General features: G+C 43.7%; 2 protein-coding genes across 2 annotated transcripts in view; one reads left to right on the top strand and one right to left on the bottom strand.

The window, feature by feature from the left end:
- The first annotated feature begins 620 nt into the window (after window positions 1-620).
- On the top strand, window positions 621-3,503 carry LOC149863522 (cytochrome P450 2J4-like). Its single transcript, XM_090048460.1, is given in 4 exon segments — window positions 621-800; window positions 1,905-2,088; window positions 3,329-3,376; window positions 3,379-3,503. Coding segments are annotated over 4 exon segments (537 nt in total).
- A 4,880-nt stretch (window positions 3,504-8,383) lies between these two features.
- Window positions 8,384-14,011, bottom strand: part of HOOK1 (hook microtubule tethering protein 1) — a 40,358-nt gene continuing 34,730 nt past the window's right edge. Inside the window, exon 22 of the mRNA XM_090048463.1 lies at window positions 8,384-12,143. Coding sequence (XP_089904589.1) covers window positions 11,985-12,143 — 159 coding nt within the window. The 3' untranslated portion in view covers window positions 8,384-11,984. The remainder of the gene's footprint in view (window positions 12,144-14,011) is intronic.

Here is a 14,011-nt window from a genome sequence, read left to right as displayed (position 1 = left end):
AGAGAAGATACGCATTTGATTTAGATCCCGTCCAAGGCTCAGAGAAGCTTATGTTATATTGGCATAAACCCATCGCTTTGCTTCATTAACATTTGTCATTTCTCAGTTTAGGATAGGTAATTACAGTTTAATATCCCTGCCTATGTATGCCTGAAGCAAAGCCTTCCTGTTTTGTAGACAGAGAACTGGGACAGAGAAGGGCCAGTGCCGGCCCCCAGGGCCAGTCGCACCTTTATAGCTAGAGAGCAAAGTAAAAGAGTGGTGATCACGATGCAGGATCCCACACTGACAGCATGGCACGAGACTGTGTTGTCCCCAGTTATTCATCTGCCTCCCAAGTAATTGCCCCTGCTGTCCCACCCTTGTTATGCTATTGGGATATTCATGGTTTGGGAACAGGTTTTTTTCCTCCTTCCAATGCTGCCACAGCCTCATGGGCAATTAACCCTTCCTTATATATTCCTCTCCTCCAGCCAGTGAAATACAGCCCTCTTCGCAGGTGTACATCTTACATAGTTTGATGTTCAGATGTCAAATCTGATCTCTGCGGCTGCATCTTAGAGCGCCAACTTCTGACGCTCTACGCCTGTTGTTTCAAGAGTATGCTTGTTTTTGCACCGATGTTCAACTCTGCTTTTTCTGCAGAGAGCATGCAAGCAGAGATTGACACAGCAATTGGCCAGTCCCGCCAGCCAGCCCTGGATGACAGAGACAATATGCCATACACCACCACAGCTGTGCAGGAAATTCAAAGGATGGGCAACATTGTACCTTTAAATGTTCCCCGACTGACAACCAGGGTTGAGGCCATCTGCCGAAGGTAACCTGGAAGGCACCGTACTCTGACTTCCTTTATCTGGGTTGAGGAAATTAATGAAGAGGAGATAAAACCAGAGCTATGCAGTTAGTCACCTTCGCAGGGTATGGTTCAGAAGCTGAACCCACTTAGGGAATCAACCCTGGTCCAGAGTCCTTAATAATATAAAGTGAAGTTCCCAGACGGATACTTCCTCCGGCAGCGTTTCTCACTGACCCCACCCAGCCTACCAGTCAGGAGCTTCTCATGGCAGGGAGCAGGCTGGAGTTCCTACCCCAGCCATTTTAGTTAGTTAGCTGGGCAGATTTGTCTTGCCCCCTCCTCCTCCTTTTTTCACTGATGCTTCGTCAAGTGCAGAACCCTGTCTCAGTGGTCCTGAGCTCATATCTGGGTGCATCTACACAAGACGTTTACTGCAGAGCTAATTTACTGTGCAGTAAACATCTCAGCGCCTACATGTGTGCTATTAGGGTGCCCGCAACTAATAAACTCCACAGCACGGCAGGACTTGTAAATACAAGTACTATCCTGCTGCAGAGTTTTTTCGTGAGCAGCAGTGCAGATGTAGACAGTGACTGGGGCTGGCTGGGGCACAAGGGTATTTCAATGGGGGGGCTGCCTGCCAACTAGCCCTGGGCTGAAGCACCCTCGTGCCCCAGTCAGCTCCTCTACAGCATGTTGAGCCGGGTCCCAGCAGCCCTGGGCAGGCAGGAGGACCCCCTGAGCCCCTGCCAGCTGGGTCTGCTGCAACCTGGCTCAGTGTACTGCGGTCTGGGCACATATGTAAACCGTGCGCTCAGGAGCTTCCCAGGAGCAATAAGCTCCACAGTTTGTTGCTGCGTACTAATGACACATGTAGACGTGTCCACTGAGGAATAACTTCATGCTGGAGCTTAGCCAGCGACCGGAGTTTTGTCATTCAGTGTGACCCGGGCATTGCTCCACGTCACCTTATAAGATTATAAAATGAAAGAGGAAGAATAAATGTCCTGTCTAGAAAACCCACTTCATACATCATACAAGTTGAAAAAGAGAAGCTTGATCCAGCTTCTCTTTTTCCCTCTCTTTGCGAGTCACATTTAAAGAGGAAACAAAGATTGGGGGGTGGGGGGTTAATTCCTTCTTACTCTCTTCCCAGGGTACCAGTCTGACCTGCAATGTGTCAGTTCTGTTCGACAAGAATGAGTGGGAAACTCCCGATGCCTTTAACCCTGAGCGCTTTCTAAAGGATGGACAGTTCAGGAGGGAAGTTTTCCTGCCCTTTTCGGCAGGTGGGACATACTCAATTCTTTTCATTAGCATCAGGCTTGGGCCTCTGGGTCTTTGGTTTTGGCCAGAGCACTTCTGTAAGGTGTCATGGAAAAATGGAAAGATCAGAAATGGAAATCATGGCCAAGGCTTGGGTCCTGGGACTGAAGTGCATGTTGCCTTATAATGGACCAAAGTGAAGCCAGCTTGGCCTCATGATTATGGTTGAGGGCCAAAAGGTGAGCCAATGTCAGAAGCAGGGACCAGCTAAGCACCAGGGGTAGGGATGAGGGAGGACACATCAGCCTGGGTCCTACGCCAAAGTGTTGCCTTAAATACTTGGGAGCTGTGTCCTGCAGCCAGTCTGCCAGAGTGCTGTGTGTACATCCCCATAAATATGATAGGAGGCCCAGAGGGACTTGACCCTGTACTGCCCACTCCCCAGTAAAATGCTCTGAACCCCCCCACTAGGGAATAGGAACAGCAAGGAGCCACCTCTACCCCTTTTGTTCAAATTGGTGTACTGGGACTAGTCTGTGGGGTCTGGAAGAGCACGTGCTGAAGGGAGTGTGGCTCAGTGCATGGGCTCAGTCCAGAAAAGGAGAATGCTCTGGGTTTTGGATTGGGACCCTTCACCACCTCTGCAACTACTACCTTTTTTGGCATGTGATAGTCACTGAATAAATGGATAAGCAGATCCTGCTCCACTGGGGCCTGAAGACAAGACTCACCCTGCAGGGGTTGGAACTGATTCTCCCACTTGCTAGCAAAGTGCCCTTGCTACCAGGCTGGAGACTCGGGCCTCCACCGAGCAGCCTCTCCTCCTCCTCCTGTTAAGTCTGGCAGTCAAGAGAAGAAGACAGGTGGCACCAGGAGAGGTGCATGCTCGAGACAGTCTGGTTCATGGAAGTGGTCACGGGATGAGGCTCTGGCTTCCGGCCTGTCCCCACCCTCCCCCTCAACTCCGCTCGTTTGGGTTTTTTTGCACTGGATTTTCATTGAATGAAAAAGATGGAGAGATGGCAGTGGGACAGACAGTGTCCCACTGTGGACAAGCTTATCCAGGGGCTGCTGGGAAAATTTAGTACTAAGCTAGCAAAAGAGAAGCTGGTGGTAAACACCATCTCCTAGCCTTTGTGGTCATGAAGTAAAAGCAATGCTTATTCTGCTGCGGAAAGTTAAAGCCTCATTTGTCATGAAACCCAATGTCACTTTTTAACACCATCCTTTGGCTGATGCAGCCAAATGTTGCTGTCATTTCAGGGAAAAGGGTTTGCCCGGGAGAGCAGCTGGCTAGAGCGGAGCTGTTCCTGTCTTCACTGTCCTTTTTCAGAGGTTCACATTCCAGGCTCCAAAGGATGTGAAGCTCAACCTCCGGGTCAGAATAGGACTCACCATGAACCCTCAGCTCTACAAAATCTGTGCCCTACCTTGCTAGGAAGAGGTGGGAAAAATTTTGCCATGACCTCACTTCTCAGAATTGCTGTAGATGGTGCTGCGAGCCCCATGCACAGGTCCCCAAATGCCCCTGTCTTCTCTGTATTAGAAGCACCACAAAAAGGCAATAGCTTGTTTGGGCTATGTACAGTCAAAAAGCCTGAGGCTCAATTAATTCAATGCTGGCAGGTTAGTCTAAATTGTGTAAATTGAAATGATAAGCAAGTGCAAAGACATTCACTTTTGCTTGCGGAAATGCAGCCACATGTCTGCATTGGCCCAGGCCAGAAGCCAAGGGTGCACTAGAGCAGGGGTTGTCAACTGGGGGTATGTGTACCCCCCTGGGGTACTTGGGAAGGCCTCACGGGCTACATGTGGGGACAGAGTGCTGCTACCCATCACCCTGCACTGCTGGCTGCCAGGAGCAGGGCCGAGGGGCTTAGGGGGACAAGGGCAGCAGCACCCCTCCGCAAGTCACACAGGCACTGCCTGGCCAGCCGGATGGGGGGGGAAGCCTGCCACCACCCACCACCCCGCACTGCTGCCGCTCCGCATCTGGCTGCTGGAGCTAGACTTATTAAAAAGGTTGAAAACCCCTGCGCCTCCCATACAATAAATATTTAACTGCTGCCCTTCATACTCCAGCACACTTGGGCAAATAAAGCACCGAGTACACGTGGCCAAGCAGCGGCAGCACGACAAGCTACCAAAGCAGAGGATGAAGCAGAAGATGCCCTTCTCTGTTTCCCCACCTCACTGTGAAGAAATAACCCTTTCTCCCATGCTGTTTTTGTCTGGTGTCTGAGCAAATCCTCAATGCTCACAACGAAGGGCAAGTGACAGACCTGGCCCAACACAGCTTTCCCAGCTGCTGTGAGAGGGTGCAGCCGCCAAGTCTTCTGCGTGCTTTAAGCATTTGGAGTCTGAACAAGAGTCCAGCCAGTGCTCTGGTAGCCCTTGAGGCATGCTCTGGCTTAAACTCTTTTCTGTTGCTTGTTTGTGCCAGTGCCCGATTCCTACAGAGCTTGAATACACCTCCGCCCCGCCCAGAAGTGGGAGATTACTGTTTTACACATTTTGGCTCTTTCTTCAGTAGTCAAGAATGAGCATTTTGACACGAATGCAGGCTTTGCACATGGGTTCAGAAAACACCATTGTCTTACTGAACAGGCAAAGCACAAGAGAGCCTGAATTGCACAGAAAAAACATCCTGAATACAATGGTCCTTTCTTTAGGTTGCCCTTCCTTTGGGAGGTTGCATACGCTCAGGAGTCCATGGACAGATCTGGTACTCTTCCTTGTTGGGAAACACTGAGACTCTTATCAAGAGTCCTGTTTTCCTAGCTCTTAGACTTCAGTTTAGAAAGAATCTAGCCTTGGGAGACCCAGCCATTATGCTTGCACTTCATATGTGCCACTGGAACAAGCAAGGTGGGACTAGGAATTATGCTGGAGGGTAACAGGATTCAGAGAGACTTGGACAAATTGGAGGACTGGACCACAAGAAATCTCGTGAAGTTCAACAGGACAAGGGCAAAGTCCTGCACTTAGGACAGAACAATCCCATGTGCCAATACAGGCTGGGGACCAACTGGCTAAGGCAGCAGCTCTGCAGAAAAGGACCTGGGGGTTACAGTGGACCGTACTCTGAAGATGAGCTAGCAACGTGGCCTGGTTGCAAAGAAGGCTAACGGCATACTGCGCTGTGTGTGTTAGTAGGAACGTTGCCAGCAGATTGCAAGAAGTGATTATTTCCCTCTCTTCAGCACTGGTGCGGTCACATTTGGAGTACTATATCCAGTTTTAGGCCCCCCACTATAGAAAAGATGTAGAAAAATTGGAGAGTCTGGTGGAGGGCAATGAAAATGGTTAGGGGACTAGGGCTCATGACTTCTGAGGAGAGACCGAGGGAACTGGGCTTATTTAGTCCGGAGAAGAGAAGGCTGAGAGGGGATTTAATAGCAGGCTTCAACTACCTGCAGGGGGGTTACAAGGAAGATGGAGCTGGACTGTTCTCAGTGGTGGCAGATGGTGGAACAAGGAGCAATGGTGTCAAGTTGAAGCAAGGGAGATTTAGGTTAGATATTAGGAAAAACCTCTCTCACTAGGAGGGTAGTAAAGCACTGGAACAGGTTACCCAGAGAGGCTGGAGAAGCTCCATCCTTGGACATTTAAGACCTGAGTTGACAAAGCCTTGGCTGGGATGCTATGGTTGGGGATGGTCCTGCTTTGAGCAGGGGATTGGACTAGATGACCTCCTGAGGTCTCTTTCAACCCTAAGTTTGAGGACATTCTTTTGAAAAAAAATCCCATTACGTTCCTTGCTTAAGTGCTGCAATACTGATGCATGATATGCAGAACTAGGAGTAATAATCTTCTAAGAGTTTGAGAGCCCTCTAGCAGTGCTCAGCCTGGGTCAGATTTCAAAAGCCACTAGGACCCCTGCTAGAGTAGCAGTGCATATAGGCAGCATGATGTATATGTTAGTACAGATGTATGTGTTAGTACAGACATTTGCATCCTCCTCTGCCAAAGCAATTCCTTCAGGTTACACATGCTGTTTTTTTTGCTCTTTACACAACAACAGAACACAGAAATCACCGTCCATAACTAGGGGCCTACCGAAATCGGGATTTTGCAGAAATTGTGAAATCCAGCCTTGCCTGGGAAAAGTGAGCAATGTCCATGAAATCCATGAAAAATAAAAAAAAAAGTTACTGAAAACAGAACGCTAGCTCCCCAGAGGTGCTTATGTTGCTGCGGCCCAGGGATTGGTACACTTGCAGCAAATATCCTAAATCAACACATGAACAAGAGAAGCATTTCCTTTTCTAACTCCATGGACTCCAGAATTTAATCAATTTATTTCACACCTGCACAAATGTAATTATGGCAGCACATGAATTTTCATGATCCGAGTGCATTAGAGAGAGATATAACATTGCCTTGGCAGTGGAACAACAAGAGTTTTGAGGGACCAAAGCTAGAGAGAGATGTGTAGGTTGAGACTTACCAACCAAGGGTAATCCATGAAGTCAGGTGAGTGACAGTGGGCGTGCCTACACATCACCGTATGTAACCACCTGTACTGTGCCGTGTACCCTGCACACAGTTCGATTTCCCTGCGATGGCGATGTAGCTGCCAGTCATGTGTAGACCCATGTGATTGCTACACCATCGTAGCGCGCTGTATGGCAATGCAGCATGCCACTACGGCGCCGTAGGGCAACATGTACATGCGCCCACTAAGCAATAATTAAAAGGTAAGAGGAAGACTCGTTATCTTCTTAAACACAGATAAGCTATAAAAAACTGGGACAGCAATCAACAAAAGACAATTCTAAGGATATACAACATAGGAATCTCTAGCAACTTCTGTCTGCTCTCCAAGGCAATTCGTTTTGGATGACTCTCCCCTTCATTCTGTCTACTACTGTCTTGCCCCAAAGGATACAGCAATAAAAGAGTAATAGTCCCTTAAACAATGCTTTCAAGGGGCCCCACACATGGGCAAATAGCTACTGTGTCCCAAGTGAAAACTAACCTTGTGATTCACCCTTTTAAAAAACTATTTTTATATAATTTGGCTACAAGCAGCTATAATTACGGATTCCCAAGACCTTCGACTATTGCATCTATTTCTCAGAGGTGTGTAGCAAAGTTTGCAGCTTTGTAGCTTCAAAACGGAAATATTCCAGTTTCCATGGCCCCTGCTGCAGTGGTGACCAGGTTTTCCAGGTTTCCTTCTTCCTTTCTCCAGGATGGGGCGAGGTGGCAGGAGGACATTTGTGTGGTAGAGGGAGAGCTCAGCTGCGCACTTAATGTGCAACCCATACACGTGCAACACCCCTGTCCCCAATGTCCACGTGGCCAGCTCTGCTCTAGATAGTTGGCCTACAAGTGGAGGTATTCTGCATGGCATGATGTTTTGTATCAGGGGACATCTGAGCTAGCTCTAAATAAACTTTGCCTCAATACAGTAAGCTAGCTCAGACAGTGCCATGCTAATGGGGTGTACTGGCTCTAGAAGATGTTCGAACTCTGGCTCTAAACCAGGAAGATGGCTTGAAACAAATTATCATCTAGTGCAGAACCCACTTAAAGCATCTTAGGAAAAAAAATATCTGAATGGTCTTGTTCAATCTAAATAATCCTGAGACTGGCCTTCCTGCTGATGGATCTGTGCTTCATTGAGACAAAATACTCATTACCAGGAATAGCAGCAGACTCACAAGAGGGTATCATTTAACCTTGGGAATGACACCCCCCTCTCCATCCAGGAGTCTAGTACTGGGAGCTCACCCAGAGCTGAAGGCCTTTTTTCCTTGCCAAGTGGCATAACTATAATAAGGAATACTAGAGTGAACCGAGAACTTGAGAGGAAGGAAAAAAAATAAAAAATGCACAGTGTGCAATAACACGGACACCGCCGGGACTTTATAAAGTGGCCCCAGGCAGTTGCAGCTGGATACAGAGCATCAGGGCACAACCCCAAAAGAGACGGGAGTCACGTGATTACCAGTGGCTATTCCTCAAGAAGTGGAAGGCATGTGGAGAACCAGACCAAGACAAGTTAGCTGAGCAGCTTGACTAGATATATGAGCGCAGAAAGGCATGGAGGAAATATGGGTCTATCTACTCAAAACACTGCCTTGCTGAGTAGTAAAATACACCAGCTGGTTCTCAACAAGCCAGCGCGAAGAGTGGAAATAGCAAAGCTATGTTAGCACTGTTCTGCCTGGAATGAATAGCTACATTCTGATACCACCCAGAGATGCCAGCCATGACAAACACTGTAAAAATTCAGGGGGAGCTATGGATTTTGCCCCCCCCAAGAAATTTAAACTAAAGGCTAACAAACACACTACAGAGAGCACTGAATTCATTTGATTTTTTTTATGTGAATATAAAAGGTTATTTTCCAAAGACAAAATAAAACCGGAGTTTAAAAAGTAGTGCAACATTCTTCCAGTTCTACACAGTACCACAGTCTTTACATTTGTTTTAAACAAAGGAAGTAGACATCGACACATTGAAAACCTCAAACCTGGCAGATCAGTAGAAAGAAAACCAAAAGATTTAGAAGTTACTTCCCAGACATGACAATTAAACTGACAGGTTATTTTAATCTTTTTAAAAAACCCCTAAGCATGCTAGGGCTACTTAAAACATCAGTATTGCTTGAAGTAGTTTTTCCCAAGTGATTTCAACAGAAAATGGAATACTTTGACACATTTCTTGCAGAACAACAAGTGCAGAGGAAAGCTTTGTTAATTTTTTACTGAATGACTCATGCTAATAAAATACATGTTAAAAGAAACTTCTCAAAACTGCTCTCTTATGAACCCTGGAGCATGAGAAATCTAATAATCCCAAATTAAGATTATTTTATTAACAGAGAACAACCTGAACAGCCAGGTTCAAAATAGTTTTCGTCAGTTAATCCCGTACAAATCTTATTATAACGTAAAATCAAACCCACCCCAGCCAGAATGTCTATCCTTGAGCTGGTAATTAAAAACAAGGACTTTTTCTCCTCTTCATTGGCTCTTATTACCTATTAATCACAGAGTTATTGCCTTCCAACACTCTTAGCTATACGAAGAAACAGAACAATATTCAATTATCTCAATAATCTGCATGCCTTCATAACTGTGACATCTGGGTGTGACATGAGTTATTCTTGCTATAATATACAAATATCCCCCTCTCTGTATCACGCCAACAATAATCAGTAATCCAACAACGCTCCATATTATGAAAATCTGAGAAAACCAAACACACACAATTCAGCAATTCAATTCTAAGCCATTTAACATTTTGAAGGAGGTCTGCCAAGAATACACGTTCTCAGAACATAGTCAAAATCAAAAGTTATTTTTTAAATCCTTGTTACTGCACCTCCTGCACAAACTTAACAAAGGTGGAAATGTATAGTTTGTTAATAGATCATCCTGAATAGTCTCTTCCTAATCTTCTCTGCCACTCACAGGAAGTGGTCTATATTTAAACAGTCCTGTGAAAATTATTTTCTTACTAGGCTTCAAAAAAGCTAAATAAAACTAACAGTCACGTGCCTAGAGTTTTACTTATTTCAATAATTCTAACTCAGTTAATTTTCATCTGACACCTCGCTGAAATAGTCACGGGCATTATTACGGATAATCATTCCCTGAAATCACCACCTGCCTTTGAATACCTATGTGAAATTTTAGTGCTTAGAAGGCATAGCTTCAGATAAGTAAAAACACCATTATCCATACTCAGTGTTTTGGTACTTAGGTCTGCAGTTTTGAAAAGTTTTAATTACAGGCATTTATTGAAAAGTTCTATTTTTACTAGTACTTGACTTTTGATATTAGCATTGCATTTCTAGTATAATACAGTATGACAGAGTGCATCAAGACTATAGTCCAGACAAATGCTTCAAGAAGAAAATCTTTAAGAGTTATGTGCAGAAATACAGGAACAAAATACCTACAATGCTATTAGTAATAATTTTGTCCTACTCTGGCCAAGAACATGCCAACGTACCAAACTTTTGAAACACAAACATTGTGTTACAACAGCTGCTGAAGTCCCTTCCCTCACCCTCTCATCTGAATAAGATTAGCAGGCAGTCAAAGCTTAAAAACATACCAAACATAAAATAGCAATATCAATACATCAGCAAAAGACTTCAAAATCCCAGAGGTAGTCAAAAGAAGCAGAGTCCTGCCAAACAGAACGTGAAAGACACAAATTACCCAACAAGTGTTTTACTTGATCACAGGAATAATACAATTAGAATGGGGTTCGATTTTAAATAAAGCTTTCCGTGAAACATTTTAGGAGGAAATTTAAATCGAGTGCCTATATTTGTAATACTGTAACCAGAGCAACACACTTTTTTGAAGAAATACTTTTAAAGAACACTAATAATGGATAACTAGCCTTCTCCTGCCGCATCATGCAGGAGGCCCAGTTCAATCTCAGGACCATACAGCAGCATGATGTCAAGGAATAAGCTTTTAAGTTCGTGTAAATTATCCAATGATCTGTGAGGCCAATTTAATGTTCACATTTCATTACAAACTCAACAACAGGACTATTTTTTAATTTTGCAAAGGAAACCTGAGCCCAACTTTCATACGAAGATGGCTTTAACGTTGAAGACACACAAACGCTTGTTTTTATGTGTGCAGGTGATTGCATTTACTATAATGAACTACATGCAGGTAAGCAATTTTATTTACTGTGTTATTTTACCACTCGTGCTCAACTGGTTTAGTCAGTCTGTGAAGCATCACAGAAAATTCAAACTATAGTTTTTTTTTTAAAAAAGTGCTTTTTTTTAATACACTCTTAATGCAAAAAGACATCTTTATACAAAATGTCAACTTAAGTGCCGTGGGGAATGATAAAAAACAAAAATTGAATTTCACACCAATCCCATTTTCACCATCAGCAGTATGGGATACTAGATATAGTACAGCTAGAGAATTTTTTCCAGGCTGAACAGCCTATGCTGCTAATCAATTAAAAAAGAAGGCCTACCCGCTTTGCGGTTGGTGTCACCAGCTCAGAGTAACTAAACAGAAAATACGTAACTAAAGAATGAGAACGATCAAGTTCTATGTGGCGTGATGTTTAACTGAACTAAATAAATATGAGGGCATGGCTCCACCTAACGAACAATATAGTAAAAGAAAAGAAAAAGAAACCTACAGCAAATTTTTAAAAAGGTAAGTTTGGGCTTTGTTTTGTTTCTTAAAAACAGAACTATTTCATAAATGAAGATGGATTTTTTTGTTTTTGTTTTTAGTGAATTCAACACCTCAAAAACAGGTTTTCTTTAGTCAGAATACACACAAATTTAAATGGTTTAATCATTTAAAATAAATAAAATCCTTCTGCCTTGGGACAAAGTGAGATTGTGACAAGTATGTCTTCTCTCATAAAAGTTAAATCCCAGTCACTAAACTAACCTGTTTTGCAAGCCAAAAAATCAATCTGAATTGCAAATGCACAATTTTAAAAATCTGGACTCCTCCAGCCAAACTACTGGTTGTTTTTTTTAATTATCAAGAACCCCACAAAAATACCTAGTGTTGAAAGTTTTCTGAAGTATGATTCAACATAAAATTTTTCTTCTGTTAAAAATCAGTCTTCAACTTTCTAGACTGAAAACATTAAATATCATTTTAAATATATAGTGCCAATTTGTTGTATTTATGTACAATATACTCTGAAGACAAATATACATCTTTAAAGTTGTGCTTGTAAAACACACACTTCAGTTATTAAACCTACGTTGACCTAGGAAAGTTGTTACACAGTGCTTCTTAGATACCACTGACCAGATACATCAATATATCCAATAAGCTTTGATGTTAAAATATTAGATGCCCAGCATCACAACTGCCTCTTTTGTCAGGTACTTAAAATGGAAGCTACAAAATTTTCTTTAAGGACACTTTAGTGTAGACATTTATTTTGCAATTTAATCTGATGTTGCACCAGGTACTTTAACTGAAAGACTTCTTCTGGTGTTGGTGACATGCCGTTGCTGTGCTAGAAAGGAGCGTCCAGGAGGATCTCTGCAGGCACCACTGCCACCGAGCAGTCTGGATTCCATGCTGAGTTTTTGGAAGGCCAGGCTCTGGGAGAAAATGGGAGAATTATTATTTTTTTTTTTTTCACATGATCAAAAGATGTTAGTTTTAACTTTAACAACACATCTAGATCTGTGGAATTCATGTTAGAGTAGCTGCCATATGACGTTTAAAGAAGCTCTTTTCCAGCTGTTTAGGATATATATATCTGAAATGCTACAGACTTCAAGGACATGCAATCCAATGCAATGCAGACATACAGCACGGTTCATTCATTCCATATAATAATGCTTAAACTTCATAATCACATACTAACTATTCAGGATGTCCCTGCTTCATTCTGTTAATACATGGGCAACTGGTGCATCTTGAGCTGGGGGGTGGGGTATGTGCCCCCCCCGACACCAGTCAACAACCATGGGGGGGCACACGCCCTGGCCAACGCTCGCAGGGGGAGCACCAGCGCTCGCACCTGCCCCCCCTGCCTGTCGCCTAAACGGTGAGCGCGGCCTGACAGAGGGAGCACCTGCGCTCTCCCAGTGCACCCCCTACGCCTTGCCACTGTTAATAGGATGGATAGTACTCACAAAGGGTGTTTTCACACACATTCCAGGACTGGCAGCACTTTAATTAGAGTGGGTCTGAGAGCTGCTCTAATTAAAGCACTTTAAAGCACCCAAAGCAGCTCATGTATCAGCATCCCTGTGCTTCAAGATGGCAATTGGGGTGCTTTATCTAAATCTCGTTGAACAAACTTTACATAATGTGCCTCCACTGCCATTTTGAAGTGCGGGGATGCTGATACATGAGACATGGAGGCTGCCGAAGCGTGATAATTACCATGATCCACCAGACTTGATTAATAAAGTTTGCTCTGATGCGTTGTAATTACAGTGCATCGGAGTAGCCTCCCAGCTCGTGTACAGACATCCAAAGTGCTGTCTATGAAGTTTTATCCTCATTATTTCATTGGTCGTCTTCATTGCATTGAAAACAAAATGATAAACTTTCCCCTGGGTTTTTTTTTCTCCTCAGTGCAATATCTGAGTTTTCCACAGTCTTCACAATACCTTGGGGATGGTATCAGCCCCATTTTACTGCGAGTGCCAAAGACTGAGATAAAAGGTCTAAAACAGTGGTTTTCAACCTTTTTTCATTTGAGGACTCCTAAAAGTTTAGAATTGAGTTGCAGACCCCTTTGAATTGTAAGTGTGGGTATTCACATACTTTTGATTGATCATAGGAATCTTTCGGGGACCATCTGTCTTAGACATAGTTTGCAGACCCCAAGGGTCTGCAGACCACAGGTTGAAAACCACTGGTCTAAAGTGTTACTAATTTTGGGTGTCCAATTTAAGGTGCCTAAGACCTGATTCATCAGAGTACTCAGCATCAGACTACTTTATGTTGAAAGCTTCTGTTCAACCTCTGCTGCTGTCGTGAATGCTCAGCATCCCTGCAAATCACATCTCTGAGTCTCAAGATAGGAAACGAGAAAGCACATAGGTAACAACTACTTCTGAAAAGTCTGCCTAAATGATTCAGTCCATACTGAAATCTACAAGGCTCATTAGGATGGACTCTTAAGAACAAGAGTCTCAGAATACTAAGAAGGCTCTAGTGAATATACATACACATACATTTAGTAAATACTTCTTAGTATTCTGAGATTTTCACTGTTAAAGATGACCTAAAAAAAACCGGACCTTTTCAGAGACCAGTTAGGTTGACTATTACAGGGACAGGAAGAGACATAACCCTAATACAAAGGCCACTTCTCTGCCAAACTTCAAAGCAAGGAGAGATCAAATCTTCTCAAAGAGAAGGTCACCAACATTCTGTTTTGACACTGGGAAACAATATATTGTCCTCCTGGTTATGTTGTCAAAGACGGATGATATATTTTTAAAGAAGT

The sequence above is a fragment of the Crocodylus siamensis genome, chromosome 5 (genome assembly GCF_052110815.1).
Source record: "Crocodylus siamensis isolate JL-2025a chromosome 5, ASM5211081v1, whole genome shotgun sequence".
Lineage (NCBI taxonomy): Eukaryota > Metazoa > Chordata > Crocodylia > Crocodylidae > Crocodylus > Crocodylus siamensis.
The sequence above is the reverse complement of the archived record's forward strand: the minus strand, read 5'-3'. Positions and strand labels throughout refer to the sequence as shown.